Source organism: Spea bombifrons, chromosome 11 (genome assembly GCF_027358695.1).
Source record: "Spea bombifrons isolate aSpeBom1 chromosome 11, aSpeBom1.2.pri, whole genome shotgun sequence".
Taxonomy (NCBI): domain Eukaryota; kingdom Metazoa; phylum Chordata; class Amphibia; order Anura; family Pelobatidae; genus Spea; species Spea bombifrons.
In genome coordinates, this window is record NC_071097.1 from 6,374,555 (window position 1) to 6,400,087 (window position 25,533).

A 25,533-nucleotide genomic window follows, 5' to 3' on the forward strand; every position below is an offset into this window, starting at 1 on the left:
ATAACACTGGAGCTGTAGCTTAAGTCTCACAAGCCTCTGTACAGTAGGATTTGCTCAGACATAAGAACATACAGCAGAGTGAGACATACAAAGTCTTGTGTCTGACCCAATCCTCCGGCACAGAAAGCCCCCTCAGAGCTGAGCTATAGCTCGTATTTATACCCCAAACTGAAACAGAAAGCCATGGTGCAGCCATAAGCATACCGTATTTTCCGGCGGCGACTTTTTAACCCGTGAAAATCTTCTCAAAAGTCGGGGTCGTCTTATACGCCGGGTACTAAACCTTACCGAGCCGGACTGGAGAATCTGCAGAGAATCTGCGGCGCGGTGCCCAGAAATACACGCCTCTTTCATCCATCTGGCCCGTCCCTGTATCCTATTACCTCCTTCTCTGCCTCTCAGATCCTGTACATGCGTGCCTGCGCCGCTTCACTGCGTTCCTCAGGAGGACAACAACCAGCCAATCACCGGTAAGGTACATCGCTTGCCGTGATTGGCTGGTTGTTTACAACTTTAAGTTTGAAACTGGCTTCCTATTTCTTTCTTCTTGGAGCCATGATGGGGTCTTGACTGTTGGACATTTGTATACTGTATGTACTGGTGCTGCACTGTATGAACTGGTACAGATACTGGTGCTGTACTGTATGTACCCAGTATACAACAACCAGCCAATCACGGCAAGCGATGTACCTTACCAGTGATTGGCTGGTTGTTGTATACTGGGTAGATACAGTACAGCACCAGTATCTGTACCAGTTCATACAGTGCAGCACCAGTACATATAGTACAGTATACAAATGTCCAACAGTCAAGACCCCATCATGGCTCCACCAGATAGAAGAAAGAAATATGAAGCCAGTTTCGAACTTAAAGTTGTAAACTTTGCCATGGAACAGAATAATTGCGCTGCTGCAAGACAATATGGAGTAACAGAAAAGAAGGTTCGGGACTGGAAAGCAAATGAAAAAGCATTAAAGAATATGCCAAGGGGTAGGTGTGCATTAAGAAGAGGCACCCCACATTGGCCAGAACTTGAAAAACATGTAGCAGACATGGTGAATGAGCATCGCCAAAACGGTTATGTAGTGACACGAAATAAAATATGTTTGCACTTCAGTGGGCCAAATCTAACCCAGATCACAGCAACAGATTTAAGGCCACTGTATCCTACATAGTAACATAGTTCATAAGGTTGAAAAAAGACCAAAGTCCATCAAGTTCAACCTATATACATATTGTGTCCCTACCGTGTTGATCCAGAGGAAGGCAAAAAACCCTTATGAAGCAGATGCCAATTGCCCCATACCAGGGGGAAAATTCCTTCCCGACTCCAAATATGGCAATCAGAATAAATCCCTGGATCAACGTTCTGTCCCTATTAATCTACTATCCATAACTTGTAATATTATTGCTTTCAAGGAACACATCCAGGCTCCTTTTAAACTCTTTTATTGAGTTTACCATTACCACTTCCTCTGGCAGAGAGTTCCATAGTCTCACCGCTCTTACTGTAAAGAACCCCCGTCTGTGCTGGTGTAGAAACCTTCTTTCCTCCAGCCGTTGAGGATGTCCCCTTGTTATAGATACAGTCCTGGGTATAAATAGGTCCTGGGAGTGATCTCTGTACTGCCCCCTTATATATTTATACATAGTTATTAAGTCCCCCCTAAGCCGTCTTTTTTCCAAACTAAATAACCCTAATTCTGATAATCTTTCTGGGTACTGTAGTCCTTCCATTCCCTTTATTACTCTGGTTGCCCGTCTTTGAACCCTCTCCAGCTCCACTACGATCTAGGTAAGCTGGAAAAATGGTCAGAGCTGTGGCAATTGGCATTTAACGTGGATAAATGCAAAGTAATGCACCTGGGGCATAAAAACCCAAGGGCAGAGTATAGACTATTTGGTACTGTCCTAACCTCAACGTGTGAGGAAAGGGATTTAGGGGTAATTATTTCTGAGGATTTAAAGGTAGGTAGACAATGCAGTAGAGCAGCAGGTAATGCGAGCAGAATGCTTGGTTGTATAGGGAGAGGTATTAGCAGTAGGAAGAGGGAAGTGCTCATGCCGCTGTACAGATCACTGGTGAGACCTCACTTGGAGTATTGTGTACAGTACTGGAGACCATATCTCCAGAAGGATATAGATATGTTGGAGAAAGTGCAGAGAAGGGCTACTAAAATGGTTTATGGATTACAAAATAAACCTTACCAGGACAGGTTAAAGGATCTTAACCTATATAGCCTGGAAAAAAGACGGGACAGGGGGGATATGATAGAAACATTTAAATACTTAAAGGGAATCAACAAAGTAAAGGAAGAAAGTTTATTTAAAAGAAGAAATAAAACCGCAACAAGAGGACACAAGCATAAACTAGAGGGGCAAAGGTTTAATGGTAACATCAGAAAATATTACTTTACGGAAAGGGTAGTGGACGCATGGAATAGCCTCCCAGTGGAAGTGGTAGATGTTAATACAGTAAAGTCATTTAAGCAAGCATGGGATAGGCATAATGCCAAGCTAGATATAGGATAAGGGCAAGTACTAAAGGAGAGTACTCAGAGGTTGGGCAGACTGGATGGGCCTTCTGGCTCTTATCTGCCGTCACTTTCTATGTTTCTATGTTTCTATGTTTCTTGTACACTGGTGCCCAGTACTGTACACAGTATTCCATGTGTGGTCTGACTAGTGACTTGTACAATGGTAGAATTATTTCCTTGTCGTGGGCATCCATGCCCCTTTTGATGCACCCCATGATTTTATTTGCCTTAGCAGCAGCTGCCTGACACTGGTCGCTACAGGTAAATTTACTGTTAACCAAGACTCCTAAGTCCTTTTCCATGTCAGTCGTCCCCAGTGTTTTCCCATTTAATACATATTCCCAGCCTGGATTTTTCTTCCCCATGTGCATAACCTTACATTTTTCTGTGTTGAACCTCATCTGCCACATCCCAGCCCAAGCCTCCAACCTATGCAGATCCATTTGTAATCGTGCACTGTCCTCTATTGTGTTAACCACGTTACAGACCTTAGTATCGTCTGCAAAGATTGATACTTTACTATACAATCCCTCTACAAGGTCATTAATAAATATATTAAAAAGAATAGGACCCAAAACTGACCCCTGTGGTGCCCCACTAGTAACAGTCACCCACTCAGAGTATGTACCATTAATAACCACCCTCTGTTTCCTATCACTGAGCCAGTTACTTACCCAGATACACACATTCTCCCCCAGCCCAAGCATTCTCATTTTATGTACCAGCCTTTTATGTGGCACCGTATCAAATGCTTTGGAAAAATCAAGATATACGACATCCAGTGATTCACCCCGATCCAGTCTTGAGCTCACCTCCTCATAAAAGCTGATCAGGTTAGTTTGACAGGACCGATCCCTTGTAAACCCAATGCTGATGTGGAGTCATACATTTATTTTCATTGAGATTCTCCAAAATAGCATCTCTTAGGAAACCCTCAAACAGTTTACATACAACAGAAGTTAAACTAACCGGCCTATAATTCCCCGGGTCACTTTTTGTCCCCTTTTTGAATATTGGCACAACATTTGCAATGCGCCAGTCCTGGGGAACAGACCCGGTCACTATAGAGTCTTTGAATATTAGAAATAGGGGTCTGCTATTACATTACTTAACTCCCTTAGAACTCGGGGGTGAATGCCATCTGGACTTGGTGATTTGTCTATTTTGATTTTTTTATCATCTATGGATGTGTGATTGTGTATGATAAACGGAGGCCAAGTTCCTTGGAGCATTTGTCTAGTTCATTTTGTGTACAGTACACCTCAGTACGTGTGTGCAATTCTATTGGTCGTTTCGGCAGGGGGCTGGCCTGCCATCAACAAATGAAGTGCGTTCTGCAGTTCTGCAATTCACTCGTTGATGCCAGACCAGCCCCCTGCCGAAATGACCAATAGAGTTGCACACACGTACCTTCACGGCAGCTGCTGCTGCTCCGATGTGTTGTTAACCCCGTATTAACCCCTGCTAGGCAACCGGGAAGGAAACGAAGATTAAACGAGCACGAAGAATGTCCGCGAATATTCGCCCGAAGAGAAGACAGGAACGGGCGAATATTCGCGGAATACGAAGATTTTTTTCCCCCCGAAGACGAGCACGAAGAGCCCCCTGGTGCCCAAGTCTAGTAATAATGATGATGTCATGTTTTCTCCATGTTGTCCTCCAGCTCACTGGGCTAATCCTAATCACCATGGTGTTTCTGGCTTGCCTCCTCATGCTGGTGATGTACAAGGCTCTGTGGTACGAGCAACTCAGTTGTCCAGAGGGATTCATTTTTAAGGTACTGTGGTCCGGATTGTTAAATAATTGTACCTGGATAAAGCATTCTTGTTCAGCTGGGTTCCATTCAACCAGTGGCCTAGCAGATCCCCCTAATGGGCTATTGAGCTCTCCAGTCCAGTTGTAACTGGCCCATTTTCATTTTGCAGAGGAGATGAGTTAAAAATGTGTGACTCCAGTCAATGTTCAGAGTTGACTTAAGCATTTACTCCTCAACACGCATTGCAGTTGACTCCACATCAATTTAAAGGGCTCCCTGTCAACCCGCACTACTACTACTCTGCCTGAAACATCTGCATGTAAAAGCCTCACTTCGAAAAAAATTACTGGAAACCTAATAAAGAAAAATACACGTTTACACATCTGTATTATGTTTTTGTTTTTTTATATTAAAGTGCAAGCTCAAACAACAGCGACAACCCCAAGGGAGGCTACACCCAATGGAAATGAATAATCGAGCAGGAAGTTTAGATGACTGCTCCCATGGTATACTCGAAGGTGGATTTCTCATACATAATAATAATAAAGCTTATTTTAATTTGGTGTACAGAACTGTAGCACGTGAGATTAGGGACAGATCGCTTCAAGGTCCGACCCTTTTATGTGACGGCGTTGTTATACAAGCAGAAAGAGACACAGGAAACCGCTTCCCTGTTCTGTCGTAGTTGTGTTTTTGGCATAAGAAGCACGGGGATCCTGTGTGCAATAAACAAGGATATTTGCTCTTCCTTCAAATAATGTGACCTGACGCACACTCTAACATTGTACAAAGAGACTCCACTCAGTTTAACTCTATATACTGACACCCCATACACTTTAACCCACACTCGAACACTGTACAAAGACACTCCACTCATATACACTATATACTGACACCCCATACACTCTAACGCACACTCTAACACTGTACAAAGACACCCCATACACTCTAACGCACACTCTAACACTGTACAACGACACTCCACTCAGTCTAACACTTTATACTGACACTCCATACACTCTAACCCACACTCTAACACTGTACAAAGACACCCCATACACTCTAACGCACACTCTAACACTGTACAAAGACACTCCACTCAGTCTAACACTATATACTGACACTCCATACACTCTAACCCACACTCTAACACTGTACAAAGACACCCCATACACTCTAACGCACACTCTAACACTGTACAAAGAGACTCCACTCAATCTAACACTATATACGGACACCCCATACACTCTAACGCACTCTAACGCTATTTTAATGGCAGAGGCCCGTGTACCTTACTGCAGCGCCTTGAGAGGTGGCCACGTTTGAGCTCTTTGGTGCAACATAGCATAGACCTCAATTAATTTTACAACTGTCGGCCAGTGAGGACAGCTCAGGGCTTGACTAGGGATGACAAGGGATGTAGAGCTCGGCCAGACATATCCAGCTGGCAGCTGCACACTTCAGCACCAGACCCGCCATCTTACGGCAGATCTGGTGAGTACTGGGTGCTGTTGGCCAGAGGTCTACCAGGTGTCCAGACTGAGATGTTTAGTATTATTGAAATGCTGGATCGCTCTCAGAACAGATCCCACGATTTTGAGTCAGCAAATAAAAAAATGACAGACTTTTTGGAAGGAGGAGAAAAACCCCCATAGCAGCTGCCGCAAAAGCATAAGAAATTCAACGCCGTCCCGTCATCAACCCCCTCTTTCTTCGTGATGAGGTTATAATTTAAGTAAATGAGGTCCTTGAATCGAGCGCGAAGCTGGGGCAGCTGTAAAGGTTTAGGAATGGAGAGTCAAGAGGTAGGAATGAACGAGGGGGGGGGGGCGACGGTTGAAGAGAAGCCCTCTCTGTCTGCTCCTCTGAATACCCATTTTTGTCTTCCGATCACACGCTGATCTGTCTTGGCATCAGCTTTTTTCAAATGAGTTAATCACGGTTTGCCGAAATGTAACATTTTGCCTTTTTTGTAGTCCACGAAGGCTTCAATTTGGCTATACATTTATTATTTTGACCTTTGGCTGGTAACTTTTCCTTTAAGGGGGGAAGCTTTGTGGAGAGATTTCAATGGGTTTTTTCTTCTTCTTCTTTCTCCCCATTTGTCTTGAATATAAAAGAGGACCTTCTTCTCAGAAGATGAAGAGGGAGTAAATAAAAGCACCTAGGGAGCAATATTCATCGACAAAAAAAATCAATTAGTCTCTGGGTTTGAGAAGCGGCGTGAAGAATGGAGGGAGGGCACGATGGAGTTTAGTAGAGTGACAACATTAATTCTTACCCCTTTTAATCAGATCCTGCATGGTCCTCGTCAGAAAGCCAACAAGAACGATGGGCTGTGTCTTTGTATGCACAGGCCAAGGTATTGTGACTTCTCGTCAAACTTTGGAGGCCGTTGCTCACTTTGTCCTTCTTATGAGGGAGAATGAAGTTTAGGATTGAGATGGAATGTTGGAACTTTGGTGGAATTTCAAACACTTTCAGGGTTAACCGTTTCATGGTTCTTCAGAAGAACAGAAGAAATCTTCGGGGGGGTGGGAATTGTCACATATGCCACCGAGACGATTGAACGGTGGAACCATAGAGAATGTTTTTGTCACTGCTGATGATAATTAAAGATAACCTTGGTAACCAAACTCTTCAGAAATACTTCTACTGGATTGTCCATCAACATCTTAACGCTGCGTAAAATGTTGGCGCTATATAAATAAAAGATAATAATAATAATAATAATTATGAAGGACTCATACACCCTGCCAAGACAATTCATTATGGTAATGCTAATGAAGTCCGTCCCACCATAGGCTTTCATTAGTCAGGGCGTTCCATCAGGGTGATTTAGACAGAGTGTTTCTATTGTTTAGCACAGGTGTATGATAATGGTCCTCATCAACAGTCTTGATGTTCAAGGATGGCTTGTTTTGTAATAAAAGACAGAGATTGTCCATGTAACTATCCCACTACATGCCGGGAGATTTTGCAACACACCCTAATGTTAGTTGAAGGTTCTTCTAAGGATGTGCTTACCAGCTACGGAGGTCTCAGCTAGTATTTTTTCCAGGACCCATAGATTGAGCAGTCTAACCTTGTTAGGTAAACCTGTCTAGTTCTTAGGGGACAGAAATGGAAACCATGGTGGAGATCTGCTGCGTTGGCTTCAAAGGGTCAATGTGTTGGGCATTCACCAATGGCCTTCTGTTCAACATTGTGGTAAAGAGCCTTATTTGAGTGTTTTTGGCCCTTTTGTAGCCATTCTCCGCTGACCTCTATAACTAGCAAGGTGTTTTCACCCATCGACCTGACTCTCTCTGAATGTTTCATGGGCTCCTTTCTTTGTAAACTCGGTAGTGGGTGAAAGTCTCAGGAGATCTGTTGTTTAGGAGCCACCACTTCTACAGCCATCAAACTTACCCAGGGAGATCTTGATTCTTCGCCTTTCTAATTTTGGGTCAGCAGCATTTAAGCCTCTTCACGGCGTTCCTGTGCTTTCTATACGGAGCATACACAAGCTTGCAATGCCCACCAACAACGGACAGCCTATTTTACGGCGAGTCCCCCACTTGGGGGCATCTCAAGTTACATTACAAGTTACATCTTGTGCCATTGCAGAAGAAGAACCTCCATCGACATATCAGTCTGATCCTTCCTCAGGACTGGAAATGGAACCAACAACCTCACATGTATGTTTTAACTTTTATGGGCCTTGTCAGTGGGGTCCGGTTGGTATCCCTCTAGTCACAAGTGAACAAGGAGGTCCACGTTCACTTGGGTTGAGCCCCAAAAAGACCCCTGAAGGGTGAAATACCATAGAAAACAAGGTTGAGAACCTCACCAAGAACAGACAGCTGTTATACACCCCAAGTTTATTTAAAAGGAGGAGAGATGTTAGAACACAAGGCCATAATCTTAAACTAGAGGGTCAGAGACTTAGATGGAATTTTACTTTACGGAGGTGGTAGATAAGTGGAACAGCCTTCCTGCAGAGGTGGTAGAGAATGGCATATGGCTACTGAATCCTGATTAAGGTCTGAGTCCTGGATGGGTCTGATCCGTCATCAGATTCTGATAGACTCAGAAACCATCCTGAGCTCCTAGAAAGAGGGACATCATGGGAGGAAAGAGGGGCTCAGGCATTTGGGTGAGGGACTGGACAAGCTGAACAGGGACACTTGGGAGGTTGGATGGGTATTAATCATCTTGTGCATGTGCGGTAGTAAATCTTTAAGTCAGGAGCCTTCAGCAGCAGATGTGATTGGTTGTTTGGGGAGGGCCCATCATGCCCATGAAGGTACGTTATCATATTAATAAACCGGGGCGTCGTCCGTCCTGAAAGGAAAAGGGGGATTTTCAAGCGCCTGTCCTGTTTATTCACCAAACTATAATGGCCCATTAGCCCTCGCACAAAGAGATGACAAGCGGGATTAATTCCGCCCCAACAAGGGGTATAATAGGCATTGAATAATCTGATTTGCCCTTTAAAAGGTATAAGCCCTGTGACGGATTGTCCTGTGCCCCAGACTGGACACATCCGCCCGTCAGCTCCTTCCCTCTCCCAGTAAGCGGACACGCTGTGGCTGTCCGAAGAAAGCAGTCACAGACCAGCACTTCCCTCAATCATGAGACAGAACTTCATGCTTTGAGGTTAAAACAGAACTCCCTTTATGACAAACACACAGAACTTATATACAATCATCATTCACTGTGCACCAAACCCAACCCCCAATCCTATCAGCCACATCCCATCACAAATCCCATCAGCCACATCCCATCACAAATCCCATCAGTATACAGGGGATGTATCAGGTGAGGGGATTAAGGGATACAATGGGTTTCTCCCACCTGTGTTATCCCCCCTGTAGTGCGGGTGCCGTCTGGGCAGACAGGGCTGTGCTGGCTGATTAAGAGCTCCAGCCAGATTATAGGATCGTCTCTTTGAAGGCCGGAGCTGCAGCCACATTCAAACCGGGTACACATAAATATAATAATAATAACAGTGAAGATCAGACAGGGTTCGTCACATTACTCCCCTCTTGTGCAAACGTCCGGCAGACACAGCCAGATCCCTAACGGATCGGCTTGGGGATGACCGGGCCTCTACTGTCTCTAGTCCTGCGGGGTAGGGAGAGCGGGCGTGCGGCCTCTGGGGCACCCTGGCAGCCCCATGTCAGTAACCCAGGCTCCTAGGCCTGGCCCGTAGTCAAAGGGTAAGAGGCCAGCCCAGAAGCCTCTCCAGTGGGCAGCCCTCTTTAGTCTCCTCTGCAGGCATGGGAGACCTTTCTCCAGGGCTTCCTTTCCCCTCTGGGCCCTCAGCCCAGACTCGGCTCCCTCCCAACCTGATGGAGCCCTCCCATGGTTACCCTGACTACGGGCTTGTCCCGAGTCAGCTCCACATTCCCCCACCCAAACAACAAGAGCCCACTCCAAAGCAGCAGCAGTTTCACTTACCCCTACCTGGCTCTCCGAGCTGGGGCTCGTTTTGCCCACTGGACCATGCCGCTGGGGAGGAGTGCCGGTTGCCCTTCCTCCCATAATTGGTGACAGCCGCTGGGGAGGGTCGCCGCCTGCGCCCCCTCCCGGATGCTCGTGCTGGGGAGAGCCAGATAATGGGGGTGTAAGCAGTGCAGGGCAGAGGTCAGCGACACTCTGCCCGGTTGCCAGTGCTTCTGCTGGTGCAGGGAACGGTGCTGGGCAGAGAACAGCGTCACTCTGCCCTGTTGCCGGCGTTTCAGCCAGAGCGAGGATTGCTGGTGCAGGACAGAGGTCAGTGACTCTCTCTCCGGGTGCCAGCACTTCTGGTTGGTCCTCGTTAGCGGATGGGAACACTGTGCTGGGGGATGAGCAGAGGCCAGCAGCATTCTGCCCCGTGGTCGGCTCTTCTGGCGGTCTGGCATTTTGCGGTGCTGGGCAGAGGATCGCGTCGCACTGCCCTGGTGGGTCCCTGCTAGCAGGCAGGGACCTTTCATTTTCGTGAGGGCAGAGGCCAGCGGCACTCTGCCCCGGTGCCGGCGCTTCAGCCGGAGTAGGAGGAGCGCATGGTGCTGGGCAGAGAACAGCGTCCCTCTGCCCTGTTGCCGGCGTTTCAGCCAGCGCGAGGATTGCTGGTGCAGGACAGAGGTCAGCGACTCTCTCTCCGGGTGCCAGCACTTCTGGTTGGTCCTCGTTAGCCGACGGGAACACTGTGCTGGGGGATGAGCAGAGGCCAGCAGCACTCTGCCCCGTGGCCGGCTCTTCTGCCAGTCTGGCATTTTGCGGTGCTGGGCAGAGGATCGCGTCGCACCGCCCTGGTGGGTCCCTGCTAGCAGGCAGGGACCTTTCACTGTGGGGCGGGCAGAGGCCAGCGGCACTGTGCCCCGCTGCCTGCGCTTCAGCCGCCTCTAGTGGAAACCCATAGACCGCTGCCTCAAATTCCGGCGACTGCATGCGGTCCATAATCGCCCGGAACACTTCCTCCCAAAAGTGATTGCCCACTTTCACCTCTTCGGGCTCTAGCTGCCAATTACAGTGAGCGGCCTCCGGAGCTCGCTCTGTGACATCTGTCGGCTCACACTGCAGGGCGTAGCTCCCCTCGAACAGCGCCAAGTATTCTGCCTCGAGGCACCATTCTCTGTCTACTAGTCTCTCAAGGTCTTGGCTGAGTTCACTTGTTGCAGTGGGCGGCAGGGCTCTCCGGCGCTTGTCACTAATGTCCCACCATCGGTCCATGTTGCCATTGCCAAAGACACTCCTTTCCTCGAATGCCTCCCACAACAGGCCAGGCCCGCCAACATCCATCCCTTCCGGAGAATGGGGCTTTCTGGATTTTCGCTGCGGGCCTCGGGCTTCCCAGTATATGGCTCGGTACTCCTCTTCGAGCCCAATCTCCTGTCGGACCAGCCTCTCTAGCTCTGCAACCTCACCTGGAGACGCAGGTCTCCCGAACAAGTAGAGCCTCCCATTCACCTGGTCCCTGATTCGTTGTTCTAGGGTGGGCAGATGTGTACGTTGGTGGGCGCTCCACTTTTCTAGGGCCGCTCTCCATCTCACGAGCCGGGCTCGGGTCCGTCTCTCAAACTCCCATACTGGAGTCTCCGATTCAAGGGTCTCGACTCCCCTCCAAGTCACCCCGCATCCCGGTGACTGTTCAATCCACTCCATCTGTGGATCCGTTTGGCTCTTCCTCGCCAGGGTATAACTTTGTTCTGCGGCTAGTTGCTTTGGTCCGCTCTGGTCTGGAAGGAGTAGATCCCACTGCTGCCACCAATGTGACGGATCGTCCTGTGCCCCAGACTGGACACATCCGCCCGTCAGCTCCTTCCCTCTCCCAGTCAGCGGACACGCTGTGGCTGTCCGAAGAAAGCAGTCACAGACCAGCACTTCCCTCAATCATGAGACAGAACTTCATGCTTTGAGGTTAAAAACAGAACTCTCTTTATTACAAACACACAGAACTTATATACAATCTCCATTCACTGTGCACCAAACCCAACCCCCAATCCTATCAGCCACATCCCCTCACAAATCCCATCAGCCACATCCCCTCACAAATCCCATCGGTATACAGGGGATGTATCAGGTGAGGGGATTAAGGGATACAATGGGTTTCTCCCACCTGTGTTATCCCCCTGTAGTGCGGGTGCCGTCTGGGCAGATAGGGCTGTGCTGGCTGATTAAGAGCCCCAGCCAGATTATAGGATCGTCTCTTTGAAGGCTGGAGCTGCAGCCACATTCAAACCGGGTACACATAAATATAATAATAATAATAACAGTGAAGATCAGACAGGGTTCGTCACAGCAGTACAAGTCGCAGGGGGCAAAGTATATCGAATCCCCACGGCTCAGGTGCATCTGGACCAGAATTTCCAGAGGAAATTCTACTGGGCAACGACTTAGGCCATCTCACCTCCACATTTGGCCCCTCCAAGCCTGCGGAAGCACACCCTGTAACCACCCGGCTACAAGCCCAACAAACCAAGCCACCTCCCTCCGAAGAGACCCAGGTAAGACCCACTGACCTTGACTCTGGCCCCGACTTCCTCACCTGGGACTCCCCGACAGACTCCAGTAAGGAAGTACAACAGGACGACACCCTAGCAGTGTACCGACAGAAGGCTCTCAGTAAGCCTGGGGGGATGGACGACTACTGGTTCCATTGGGAAGGGGACAGACCATTGGGGGGAAACAGACTGGTAAAGCGCCCAGGCCGCAGCTAGTGATACCCCAGAAATATAGGGCAGACATACTACGCATCGGACATGTCATTCCCTTGGCCGGACATTTAGGACAGAGAAAAACGAGGTATAGAATCACCCAGAACTTTTTTTGGCCTGGTATCTCCGGAGACATTAGGGACTACTGGCGGACTTGCGAGATCTGCCAGCGGGTAGGCAAGAGAGGGGATCATCTGAAAGCTAAATTAAGACCCCTGCCTATAGTGCAAGAACCCTTCAGCCGGGTTGCAGTCGATCTTATTGGCCCGTTAGCTAAGCCAAGCCCCGCGGGGAAGAAATATATACTTACCGTGGTGGACTATGCCACCCGGTACCCTGAGGCTGTAGCATTAAGCAACATCCAAGCCAAAACCATAGCGGAGGCGCTGTTGCAAATATTCTCCCGGGTGGGGTTTCCCCAGGAGCTGCTGTCCGATCAAGGGACACAGTTCACCGCAGAGGTAACCCAACAGCTCTGGAAGTTGTGCGGCATTAAACCCCTTTATTGCTCCGCAAACCAATGGGTTATGCGAGAGATTTAATGGCACTCTGAAGCAGATGCTTCGGACCTTTGCCTGCAGAGCACAAGAACTGGGAGCGCCACCTGCCCCATCTCTTGTTTGCCTACCGGGAAGTCCCACAGGAATCCACAGGGTTCTCCCCCTTTGAGCTGTTATACGGCCGGAGGGTTCGAGGCCCCTTAGACCTCCTACGGGAACACTGGGAAGGCACGGTACCAACATTGGGGCTCCGAGATAGGCTCCAGAGATACACGACCCCAGTGAAGGACAATCTCCAGAGAGCTCAGGGCAGACAGAAGAGGTGGTATGACAGGACGGCTAGGGATCGCACCTTCCAGATAGGGCAAAAAGTATTGGCTCTCCGTCCGGTCAAGCAAAACAAACTGCAGGCAGCCTGGCAGGGTGAAGGAAGCAACGTTCGGCGGGCGTACCCAGCCTGGGTACAGGTCGGTCCCGTCACATTGCTGGTAGCGGTGGGATGCTTCCTCAGTACCGAGACAGCCCAACCACTACCGGGACTAACAGGCTTGGGGAGGGAGACGTCCCCGGCACGGAAAGAGTGCGTTGTCCCAGCCTAAGGGAGCACAAGTCAGCGGAGGTAGTCGGTCGGACTAGCCAGATCCGTGACACATATGCATCTACTTTTTCATTTCCTACTTCTTTACAAATCTTGCTTATTCCTAATCTTTCTTCTTTTTGCCTTATGGTTCTTTTTTGTTTCAAATTTGTATGTTCTTCTTTATGATTCTCTTTTTCCTTTTGATTCTTTTTCCTTGCTCCTTCCTATTCTTTTTTTTTTCCCCTTATGATTCAATCAACCAACCCAACAAAACACACAAACAATTCACAAGGATCTTTCCTGTTATTTTCCCTTTCTAGTTCTATACACTCAAGGCTAAAAAGGCAGCCCCCAAAAAGCGAGAAGGGGGGGAGGGGTGGTTTTTGGAGCGCCTCTGGTGTGTGCCTTCCCACTTAATTCTTCACACAAAAGGTTCTTTTCAGAACCATCATATCCTCCGAAAAAGAGAAAATAGGCGTTGAATCACCCGGCCCCGGCTATGTGGGCCACCCGCTGAAAGCCTAACCCCATACTTCTGTGTTATGCATGGATTCACATATTCGGCCAGCGCGCTCGCCCGCAGCTCTGTCGGTAACAAAATAGAGATAAGGGGCGGTCTTAAAGATTGTGCTTTGCCGTTACTCGTTATGCCCAGCCGGGGACTCGGCCGCTCAACGGCTCGCTCGGTAGTGGGATAACGGTGTAGATATTTCAAGCTTGGGCGCGAGCAACAGGGTTAATTTCGTGCATGGGAAAGGAGACACAAAACACAAGCTCGTTTGAGTGACAACGTGGTGGCTCTTAAAAGAGCCTTTGTGAGGGGTGAGGGGGAAACAGCGTTTGCCCACACCACGTTTACTTAAGCACGTTCACCTCTGATTCTACGAGCCAGCTGAATGTCTTTTGGCATGATAGTAACCCGCTTAGCGTGAATAGCGCACAAATTGGTGTCTTCGAAAAGCCCCACGAGGTAAGCCTCGCTGGCTTCCTGGAGGGCCATAACAGCAGAACTTTGGAAACGTAGATCGGTCTTGAAATCTTGAGCAATCTCACGGACCAGCCGTTGGAAAGGCAGCTTTCGGATAAGCAACTCTGTAGACTTCTGGTAACGGCGGATTTCCCTTAGAGCTACGGTGCCCGGGCGGTAGCGATGTGGCTTCTTCACGCCACCGGTAGCTGGAGCGCTTTTCCTCGCAGCTTTGGTCGCCAGCTGCTTCCGAGGAGCTTTTCCTCCGGTGGACTTACGGGCTGTCTGCTTGGTGCGAGCCATGCTGCTGTATCCGGATCTGATTCACCGACGGATGCAAAAGAACTGTAATGATTCTGTGGCCAACTCAACCCCTTTATAGAGTAGCGGTAAATGTGATTGGATACGCTTAATCACGCCCCTCTTTTTCATAGGCTAGGACGATGGTTTGAAAAAGCCAGCCTTTGATCAAGAGACTTCGGTGTGGAGCGTTATCTTTTTATTTATTTATTTTAATTAAATGCTCGAATCGTTCATTTATTCGTTAGCTGCGGTTCTTTTTTTATTTATTTCTTCTCCTCTCTTTTGGTCAGCCTCCTACCTAGTGAACCTGTGTACTGGCTGACTGTTAACAGCGATACGGCGAAAGCTAAAAGCCCGCCTTTATCTTGGTCTCCGTTTGGCGTTTATTTACAGCGATATGCTGCCACCTAGTGGTAAATGAGGGATCGTCGAAAGCGATCACGTGGAGGTGAGGGAGGCAAAAGCATTAAGGTTTTCCGCGGGCGGGCTTTTGATATTCCTAAATAGCCAATCGGTGTCTGAGGCACGCTTGGAAGCTTCTCCAGCCAACCAACGAGAAGCATATATTAAAAAAGCAACGCCCCCTTGAGGTTGAAAGGTGCAGTTCCCCATCAGGTCCGTCCAGTACGCATAAAAGAAAGCGGGCCGGCCGTTGGCGAGTATTGTGCTGGGGAACTCGTGGAGTAAACGCGATCATGTCTGGCCGTGGCAAAGGAGGTAAGGGGCTCGGGAAAGGTGGCGCAAAGAGGCACAGGAAGGTGCTTCGGGATAACATCCAGGGTATCACCAAGCCTGCTATCCGCCGTTTGGCTCGCAGAGGAGGTGTAAAGCGTATCTCTGGGCTGATCTATGAGGAGACTCGTGGTGTGCTCAAAGTGTTTTTGGAGAATGTGATTCGTGACGCAGTCACTTATACTGAGCATGCCAAGAGGAAAACCGTTACCGCTATGGACGTGGTGTATGCCTTGAAACGCCAAGGCCGTACTCTGTACGGTTTCGGAGGTTAAGCTTGTTCAGTCGTGACCCTAAAACACCCAACGGCTCTTTTCAGAGCCACCCACACACTCTCTTAGGCTGTGATCATGTTGTCCCCGTGTCTGCCCGCGTTTTTCTATGCATGCCTTGAAATAACCAGCTTAACATTGTCTGGGTCTGGCTATAGATTGAGCTACTGGCAGGATCGGAGTGCTGGGAGTTGGGCCCGTTTGCAGAACATGTGCTGGGATCAGCAGCTGGTGTCCTCCAAAGGCTGGCCCACGGCTGGCTTGAAGGGGGGCCGGCCCAGGGTTAGTAAATTCCGCCTGTGGCGTAGTTCTCTTATTCTGTATGTCTCAGTATGTGTGTGATTTTTATTATGCCTTTGTCGGCCCCTCGTGTCTTAACCTGCCCGTGTGCCACACGTCCACACTACCGAGTCATGTCTTAGTGGGGTAAGACTCGGCGCTGCCCTTTTCAGGGTGGTAGAGCGCTGTATTGCTATACTTCCGTATACTACAGCGCCACCGAGGTTTCTGAAGAGCTGTGTCCTCTGCTAGGATCACGCATTGTCCTTTTCAGGACAATAGCCCCACTGTGTAGCTCAGCTTCGGCTAGCCGCAGTGGTAAAACAGCCCCTTCTCTCTGCAAAGCTAGTTCTGTCTGGCCGTGAAGGGGTCCCTTTGGTCCCAGCAGAAGAAACCAGCGATTAGCTGGAATACCCAGTCGGGATACAGGTCGTTGCCATCACAGGAGCCCCTTCACCTTGGGCTTCTCTTCCCAGGCAGTCTGGTCGATGGGCACAATACCCCAGCTAACCTGGAGAGCTAACAGTCCGACAAAAGGGCTAGATCATTCACATAGCTCTGAGACAGACCATGTAGGTGGCTCTCAAAAGAGCCTTTGTTTAAAGAGAGAGAACAAAGAACTTTACTTGGCGCTGGTGTACTTGGTAACAGCCTTGGTGCCCTCTGACACAGCGTGCTTGGCCAGCTCTCCAGGAAGGAGGAGGCGTACAGCAGTCTGAATCTCCCGGGAAGTGATGGTGGAGCGCTTGTTGTAATGGGCTAGGCGTGAAGCTTCCCCGGCAATACGCTCAAAGATATCGTTGACAAACGAGTTCATGATGCCCATGGCCTTGGAGGAAATGCCAGTGTCTGGATGCACCTGCTTCAGTACCTTATAGACATAAATCGCGTAGCTTTCCTTTCTGCTCTTCTTGCGTTTCTTCCCGTCTTTTTTCTGAGTCTTCGTAACAGCTTTCTTAGAGCCTTTCTTCGGCGCAGGCGCAGATTTCGCTGGATCAGGCATCGCGTCTGCTTTCTTTTCAACACGCAACGCAGGAGAAGGTGATGAACACTGAAGCGTTAGTGTGCTGGGCCCTTCCCTTTATAGGCACCGCATGCAAATAAGGCCGTTCTGCTGTCTCGCGTCCGATTCGATGAGGTTGTCACGTGTGCAGATGCGGCCGCCCATGAACCGCAGTGCCTACACCGATTGGTGTCTCAGACTATGTCCACCCGATTGGATGTTTTGAAAAGAAACCAATCAGTGACGAATAGCGTCACGGGGGGAAGCTATAAATAGCTGGGTAAGTGTGCGGCGTTTCATTTTAACGTGCTTCTTAGTCGGTTATCAGGGTGGTGTTTTGTCGAGAGATATCATGTCTGGCAGAGGAAAACAAGGTGGAAAAGTTCGTGCTAAGGCGAAGACACGTTCTTCCCGAGCTGGTCTGCAGTTCCCTGTCGGCCGTGTGCATAGGCTTCTTCGCAAGGGTAATTATGCCGAGAGAGTAGGAGCCGGCGCACCCGTGTATCTGGCAGCGGTGTTGGAGTATCTGACTGCTGAGATATTGGAGTTGGCTGGTAACGCTGCACGCGACAACAAAAAGACCCGTATCATTCCTCGCCACCTGCAGCTTGCCGTTCGTAACGACGAGGAGCTCAATAAGCTGCTCGGAGGGGTCACCATTGCTCAGGGAGGTGTTCTACCCAACATCCAGGCGGTGCTCTTGCCCAAGAAGACCGAGAGCCACAAGCCTGCCAAGAACAAGTGAGTGCGGTAATCGGTAACCGCAGGGCAATTAGCCAACACCACCAAAGGCTCTTTTCAGAGCCACCCATAATCTCTGGAACAAGCTATATCTGTCTTGCTATAAACTTGCTGCAAACCTCCCTAAAGGCAACTGCTTTCGACTGCAGTTTTTCAGCCCGATGTTTAGTTGCTGAGCTTCACGGTGGCTAAACACCATTCATACAAACTACATCATACACCATACCCCGTTTCAGGGCTAAAATTCGAGGCAAAGCTGCCAGCACTTACACGGATAAATATGGTTCTCAAGAAAGGTGGGTGGTTAAGTGCTATCACACGGTGGCAGCATTGCATAGGAAATTGTGGTTTACCGCAAATTAATGTGACAGAAGCCGGGGAATCCCTCAGCTGTGTGATGATCGTGTAGCTGGCAATGGTCTGGGGAGCGTATTAATGAATTTGATAATCACTGAGAGAGACCCGTGAGTAGCTCCACTGTAGACATCTCCCTTGCCTCTGAAAGCTTAATTGCTAAGAAGGGATTAACCCTTCCTATACCACAAAGTAGTGATGCGAAGTTCGGATCAGTAAAGTGAATCGGATCATTTCGAGTCGGTCATTGAAATGATCCGATTCATCATCCGAATCTTCGGATCACTCAGTGTGACTCATAGAAGTTACTGTTTCCCCAGTCCCTCCCTGCAGTCAAACTAACGATTGGCCCCGCCCCTTTCATTAGCGTCAATGAACCCTCCTGCCTGCCTACTCTAGCGATGTCACTGAAGGCAGAGAATCGTTCAGAGATTCGAACCATTCAGAGAATATCACTGACACCACACTTTTATAAATAAATACATTAATAATCTTCACTGCCCCCAGGATTCCTTTAGATTACCTATTTTAAGATTTATTTTAGATTGCTTTACCTCTAACTGCACCTTTAGTTAACTTTATTAAATTAACCCTCAGTCCTCAGCATTAAATTAACCCTAAACACCCCATTAACCATTACTGCCCCTAAATTAACCCTAAAGACCCCCATTAACCATAACTGCCCCGGCGCGGCTATCGGACCCATGCCGGCTCTCGCGGTCCATCTCGGGGGAAGCTTCAACCTACTGCCGCTTGGCTCCCCTTCCTGTCCTACCTCATCCATGTATCACCTGCTCTACCCATGGACTTCGGCTCTCGTAGCCCAGACACCCTCGCAGAGACTGGGGATCCCTTGTCACTGGAGCCGCTAGAGAGGTGGCAATCCGGCGGTGCGGCTATCGTACAAACGCCGGCTGTCCCGGGGAAACTTCGATTTGCTGCCGCCTGGGGTCCCTACGGATATTGCGGGGCTCGGTTGCCTAAGCGTGGCGTCGGACCGTCTGGGCAATGAGGGAAGATGTGTGCCTGATTTATGACCTTTTTATCACCTAACCTGTATATAAGCCTGTGTGTTTCCCCAAAGTCTGTTACTTCCCTGGAACGTTAGTTTCGTCTAATGCTTCAGGGACCCGCTGGATCACTAATTGTCCTTTTCAGGACATTTACGGCACTGTACTCAGCTACGCCTCGGCGGGCTGCGGTGCCGTGAAGCTAGGGTCACCGGACCAGCTCGTGAGCCCTGCTCCGCTAGTGTCGGTGTGACGGACCGACCAGGGACCTCAGGTTGTCCTTCTCCGCCAAGAGCAACTTCTCCCTTCAGGACAATAATTCCCCGCAATCTGTAGGCAATATCCCTGTAACGGGTTCACCAAGAGAGCTGTAGTAACTCCCAGAGATCACCCACATGTATCCTCCTGTTGTCCCCGGAATCACTTCCAGCACCAGTCAGCATGCGCACCTTGGAACCCTGCTATGTTTACCCAATAAGTAGACACAACTACCTTGAACTGAGTACAGCAGGAATGAACCGTTTATTGTTGTAAAACATAGACTGATATAGCCACAGAACTTCATTAACATAAATTAACAGATACATGTATTCAACCCAACCTTTAATCCCCTTTAGCTACTGAATATCCCCCTGGTAGCCATCCTGTTAATGGGATTACTTTACACAATGGAGTTCCTGCCTGTTTGGCAGTCAGGCTGGAGCCATCCCTGAGTACCTTGGGCCCCTGTATGACAGGTCATTCTGTCACAAATCTCCCCTTTTAAAAAGAAGACTGAACTGGGGCCAGACCCAAACCGGGTCTGCATCCAGTTCAGTCGGGGAGCACAGCTCCGTCGCTCCTAGAGCCGTGGATGCAGGGGGCTGGCAAAGGGCACCTGTCCCACCAACCAGTCCCGGGGTGCGCTCAGAGACTGGGGAGTTCGGGTCCCAGACGAGGACATCAGTCCCACTCGTCAGGGCAGGGAGACAGGGTCCATAATCTGTAGGTAGCAGGCCTGCTTTCAGTCCTCTCCAGGGGCCCCAGTGATGGACAGTTCCGTCACACACTCCATCACATATCTCCTTTTTCTGGGGGAGAGTGACGTCTGATAAGACCCCACACGGCTTGACTCCAAAGTCAGTCTGTATATCTGGACCATCACTGCCAGCCACAAATTGGTACTCCCCAACACAATCTAACAAAACAGCAGTACTCACCCGCCTGCCCTCTGCCTCTCCCGAAAAATATAACTGCCGCTGGAGAGAATTGCCAACTGCACCTTCTCTCTGGAGTCTTCTCAGCCGCTGGGGAGATGACAGGGTGGCGGGGGCCCCTTCGATCCAGGGTTGGAGATCCGAGCCAGCTGCCCAGCAATTCTGGGGACCACAGGTGGCAACCACAGTCTCATCCACCTGTATGGGATACGTGTCCCCAAGTGCTGGTTTCGTACCATCCTCTAGTGGAGGGACGTCTGATGTGGGAATGCAGAGGTCAGCTGCACTCTGACCTGGAGAAATCTCTTTTATAGGGTTTGCGGGCACCTCCAGTGCTGGTAGAGAGGGGCCGTCCTGCCTCTCTCCTGTTGCCAGTATTTCGGCTGGGGTGGTCTGAGCGAGCACTGCGGGAGCGTCATGGTCAGACTCAGGAACAAGGGGGAGGGGTGGGCAGAGAACAGCAGCACTCTGCCCTGTTGCCAGCTCTTCTGCTGGGGAGCGGGGATCTGGGCCAACTGCCAAACATTCCGGGGACCCAGGTGTGGAAACCGCAGCCCCATCAACTACCACAGTCTCTGGGGCTGCCTGACTGGACCTTACAAGGTTGCTGTGGTCAGGCTCGGGAAACAGGGAAAGGAGCAGGCAGATGCCAGCGGTACTCTGCCCCGATGGCAGCTCTTCTGCTGGGTGGGTGCTTGTGGAGACCGCAGTGCCAGCTACTACACCCACAAAACCTTCTTCCTTTTGCTGGGAAGGGAAGCCAATTGCAAGCCCTCCCGGACCAATATCCTCAGATGTAAAATCAATTAAATCCACAATCTCTGGATCCGGTTGTGGTGTACAATCACATAGTTCCGCTATCGGATCTGGGTTAGCTGTCCAGTAACCCTGTGACTCAGTCCCATCCACCCCTTCTGGGTCAACATCCTCAGGTGACCACGCAGTAAAATCAATGAAATCCATGGTCACTGGGGCATACTGTTGCACATGGTCAAATAACTCTTGATATGCCTGTTCCAGTTCCCATTCTTGTGTGACCAAATAATCCAGGTCAGCCCACAGTTTAGGCACATATGGGATATCCTCCTCCCTTCGCTCCTGGATGTCTTCCTCCCGACACTCCGATGCACTACCGAAGTCGGGATCCTTTTCTATAATTTCCAATAATAATCCCGGGCCGCCGAAGCCATAGCCCTCTGTGGGACCTTTATCCTCCAGCCCCAGGCACATCTGTGCTGCGTACCACCGCAGAGCCCGATATCCATCGTCCAACCTCAGCTCTGTCTGGACCAGCACCTCCAGCTCAGCCACCCATTCCTCTTTGGGCTGCTTCCCCAAGAACGGCATCCGCAACTTCCGCTGGAGCCAAAACCTTTCCTCAAAGGTTGGGAGGCTTTTCCCCTTGTACTTAATTTCCCAGTGGAGAACCTCCCTCCAGAGCTTCAGGCGTTTACAATTCCTCTTGATCAGCTCTGCGTAGCTGACTTCCATTCTCTTTCCTGGAGATAGATCCCGGTGCAAAGGACGTGTCCCTCAGACTAGGAGGCAATCCCGCCGCTTGCCACCAATGTAACGGGTTCACCAAGAGAGCTGTAGTAACTCCCAGAGATCACCCACATGTATCCTCCTGTTGTCCCCGGAATCACTTCCAGCACCAGTCAGCATGCGCACCTTGGAACCCTGCTATGTTTACCCAATAAGTAGACACAACTACCTTGAACTGAGTACAGCAGGAATGAACCGTTTATTGTTGTAAAACATAGACTGATATAGCCACAGAACTTCATTAACATAAATTAACAGATACATGTATTCAACCCAACCTTTAATCCCCTTTAGCTACTGAATATCCCCCTGGTAGCCATCCTGTTAATGGGATTACTTTACACAATGGAGTTCCTGCCTGTTTGGCAGTCAGGCTGGAGCCATCCCTGAGTACCTTGGGCCCCTGTATGACAGGTCATTCTGTCACAATCCCCAAGCAAAGTAAAGGGATATCGCTATCCGGTACCCAAATAACCAGGCAAGACTAGTCTTTAGGTACAAGAAAAGGAATAACTGTTTATTATGGGACAGGTGTCGCCTTTTATAGGTAGGGACACCACGAGGGGAGGAGGAGCAATACAACAGGACACCGGTACCACTAAGTCTGGGAGATAAAGAGCACACATTATCTTTATTAGATTATCTCTCAGACCTTAGTGTGCCGTGTGCAAACTTTTACAAAATAAGGCAATAATATACATTTTTATTAATAACACATTAAAGAGTTTCATGTCACTGGATAACATTAACTGAGGGGTAGGGTGACTGTAGGAACCATCACATTACTCCCCCCTTTGTTTCCAGTGACAGACCCGGCTAGACCCCAACGGGTCGGCTTAGGGCTGTTTCTTTGGTTAGGTGGCTAACTCCGATTGCCGAGACAACGCGCAAGCATAGTCCTGGAGGCCATCGAGGAGTCGATCTACCATCCTCTGGAACGTCGCCGGAGCGTTCTTCATCCCAAAAGGCATAATCCTAAATTGGTATAGTCCCAATGGGGTGGTGAAGGCCGACTTCGGAATTGCCTCCGCCGCCAGAGGAATCTGCCAGTACCCCTTGCATAGGTCGAGGGTGGATAGGAACTTACCACGAGAGATGCGGTGTAACAAATCATCTACTCGGGACATGGGGTACGTGTCAGTCACAGTCCGGTCATTGAGCCTGCAGTAGTCTCTCTTAGGCACTAGGACTACCGGAAAAGCCAAGGGGCTCTCGGACGGCTCAATCACTCCCAGATCGAGCATCTCCGTAATCTCCCTTAACATCCCTTCTCGGACAGACTCAGGAACTCGGGACGCAGCTTGGCGGTAACGGGGTCTGCCCTGGAGTCTCCACGCGGTGGTGCATCCCGGGAGGGCAGAGAGTAAGCCGCCTCTCTGGTCTAACAGCTGGCGAACTTGGGCCTTCTGGGATTTCCCTAACTGCGCCGCTAACTGTATCGCGCCAAGTTCCCTCGTCCCTGACGCTACCTGGGGCAATTCTAGCAGCGTAATCCCTCAGGGTCATCTATCGCCGGGGCACAAATAACTGCTACTTCCTCCGGACGCTCCTGGTAGGCTTTCAACATGTTCACACGGAAGGTTCGCTGGATCCTTCCGTCTGCACATTTAGCTACCATGTAGGTGGTGTTGCACAGTTGCTTCACCACCCGATACGGTCCCTGCCACACCGCCTGCAGCTTATCCGGGATGGTTTAAGTGCTAGGACCTTCTGCCCTACTTCAAAGGCGCGGCTCCGGGGCGGTCCGGTCGTACCACCGTTTCTGCCAACCTTGCGCCACTTGAAGGTTTTCCCGGACCATGTCCGTGTGGTCCTTCAATCTATCCCAGAAGGCCAACACGTACTCTACTATGGTCGGCCCTTCGGTCCCTGCCAGTGCTCTCTAAGCAAATCTAGGGGGTAACGGGTGGCATAGTCCACGACAGTGAGGATATATTTCCCTTGTTACTCCCGGTAGCATAGGAGATAGTGCCGCCTATCCGAATAGGGCAGGGAAGATTTAAACCCCCAGAACCTCCCATTTACCCACAGTTGTTTCCTGCCCTACCGGGTAGGTACATCCCCCGTTTGTTGTTTTCAGAGCTCGTGGCAGAGCTCTCCTGTCCAGCGCTGCAGTGCCGCTTTGGGTAGTGGGCAAGGGTTTTTCGCCCGTTTTAACCCTCTCCGGTCCGGTCCTCGGTAGGAACCTGTTTACCGGAGCAGGGAAAGGCTCCTTCACGCAGGGTCCTCGGAAGGACTCTAGCCTACTTACCTTTAGCAGCCCTTGGGCGGGCTAGCTGTAAGCAGAACATCGGGACTCTGCTTCAGTCTGCCGACGATATCAGCCAGGAAGCGTCTGATCTTTGCGGTGGCGTGCTTCCGGTTTCATCTCAGTCTGCCAGGAGGCATCTGAGGTCAAGAAGGGGGCAGATCTGTAAGCAGCTCTCAGGTCCGAGAAGGCTTTTTGGTGGTTTTCTGGACCTTTTTCCCTTGGTTTGGTAAGGTTTTTTTTATTAGCTTGTACTGCTTTTAGTTTGCAGTTTTCTTCTGATGAAGAGTCCTGGCTTCCTGAGATTTTCTGTTCTGGTGTTTTCTGCCTCTTAACCCAAGTAGGTTATGAGTCTATGGGAATTTGTCTGCGTTTGTGTTTTCTTTTTGTTTTAACCGTCTCCTAAACTTTATTATTAGGATGTTGCTAGATAAGCCAGACTTCCCTGAAGATTCACCAGCTCCTAGGAAGGCTGCATCCAAGACGAAACATTTTGCCTGTAAAAACTGCAAGGCTACAATGTCTGACGCCTCTAGGAAATTTTGCTCATCCTGCCTCAAAGCCAGAGAGGAGTCCATTTCAGAATTCAAGGAATGGTTGAAAGCTGAGCTTCAGTCCACTTTTCAGCAGATTAAAACCTCTGTTATGGATTCTTTACCTCAGCCTAGATCTGTGGGCCCCGACCCTCGGCCTGGGTTCCGGCCCTCTGGTCAGGAACCTTACACTTCAGATTCTGAAAAGGAATGGCATATGGAAGATCCCGAATCCCTAGAGGATGGGGAACTATCGGAAGAATCCTTCTTCTTTCCAGCAGAAGACGTAAACAAGCTGGTTATTGCCGTAAGGGCTGCTCCGGATCTGGAAGAAGAGCAGCCAAAAGACAAACCAGGGCTCCTTTAAGAAACCTAAGGTTTTTCCTGTTCATGAAACCTTAAAATCCATAATCACTGACCAGTGGAAGGCTCCGGAAAGAAGGCTAACTACCTGTAAAAGGGTGTCCAGACTCTTTCCTTTTCCAGACGATTTATCTGAGCTCTGTTCAACTCCCAAAGTTGATGCTCCAGTGGCCAGAGCCACCGGAAGATCTGCTATACCTTTAGAAGATTCCTCTCGTTTTTCGGATCCCATGGATAGGAAGGCAGAAGGGGCAGCTAAGAGATCTTTTGAAGCCTCAGCAGCTATCTTTAAGCCAGGCATTGCAGCAGCCTCAGTAGCTAGGGCTATGCGCTTATGGCTTCAACAAATTGAAGATGATATCCTAAGCGGTGCAGGAGAAGAGGATATCCTCCGTGGCATCTCAGATGTGAAGAGCGCTGCTGATTTT

General features: G+C 49.7%; 4 protein-coding genes across 4 annotated transcripts; 2 read left to right on the forward strand and 2 right to left on the reverse strand.

Annotated features, from left to right (window-relative positions):
- Positions 1–14,351: 14,351 nt before the first annotated feature.
- Positions 14,352–14,829, reverse strand: LOC128468900 (histone H3). The gene has a single exon (XM_053450716.1). The coding sequence runs from the start codon at positions 14,827–14,829 to the stop codon at positions 14,419–14,421; it is 411 nt and encodes a 136-aa protein (XP_053306691.1). The 3' UTR covers positions 14,352–14,418.
- A 674-nt stretch (positions 14,830–15,503) lies between these two features.
- On the forward strand, positions 15,504–15,836 carry LOC128468200 (histone H4). The gene has a single exon (XM_053449892.1). It carries the CDS (start codon positions 15,525–15,527, stop codon positions 15,834–15,836), a length of 312 nt encoding a protein of 103 aa, XP_053305867.1. The 5' UTR covers positions 15,504–15,524.
- Positions 15,837–16,702: 866 nt separating this feature from the next.
- LOC128468983 (histone H2B 1.1-like) lies at positions 16,703–17,318 on the reverse strand. The gene has a single exon (XM_053450787.1). The coding sequence runs from the start codon at positions 17,113–17,115 to the stop codon at positions 16,735–16,737; it is 381 nt and encodes a 126-aa protein (XP_053306762.1). The 5' UTR covers positions 17,116–17,318; the 3' UTR covers positions 16,703–16,734.
- A 133-nt stretch (positions 17,319–17,451) lies between these two features.
- LOC128468922 (histone H2A type 2-B) lies at positions 17,452–17,860 on the forward strand. The gene has a single exon (XM_053450735.1). The coding sequence runs from the start codon at positions 17,468–17,470 to the stop codon at positions 17,858–17,860; it is 393 nt and encodes a 130-aa protein (XP_053306710.1). The 5' UTR covers positions 17,452–17,467.
- The last annotated feature ends 7,673 nt before the right edge of the window (positions 17,861–25,533 follow it).

What these genes read in the sequence shown, in the direction of transcription:
- LOC128468900 (XM_053450716.1), bottom strand. Translation starts at nt 14,829, where the DNA reads ATGGCTCGCACCAAGCAGACAGCCCGTAAGTCCACCGGAGGAAAAGCT.
- LOC128468200 (XM_053449892.1), top strand. Translation starts at nt 15,525, where the DNA reads ATGTCTGGCCGTGGCAAAGGAGGTAAGGGGCTCGGGAAAGGTGGCGCA.
- LOC128468983 (XM_053450787.1), bottom strand. Translation starts at nt 17,115, where the DNA reads ATGCCTGATCCAGCGAAATCTGCGCCTGCGCCGAAGAAAGGCTCTAAG.
- LOC128468922 (XM_053450735.1), top strand. Translation starts at nt 17,468, where the DNA reads ATGTCTGGCAGAGGAAAACAAGGTGGAAAAGTTCGTGCTAAGGCGAAG.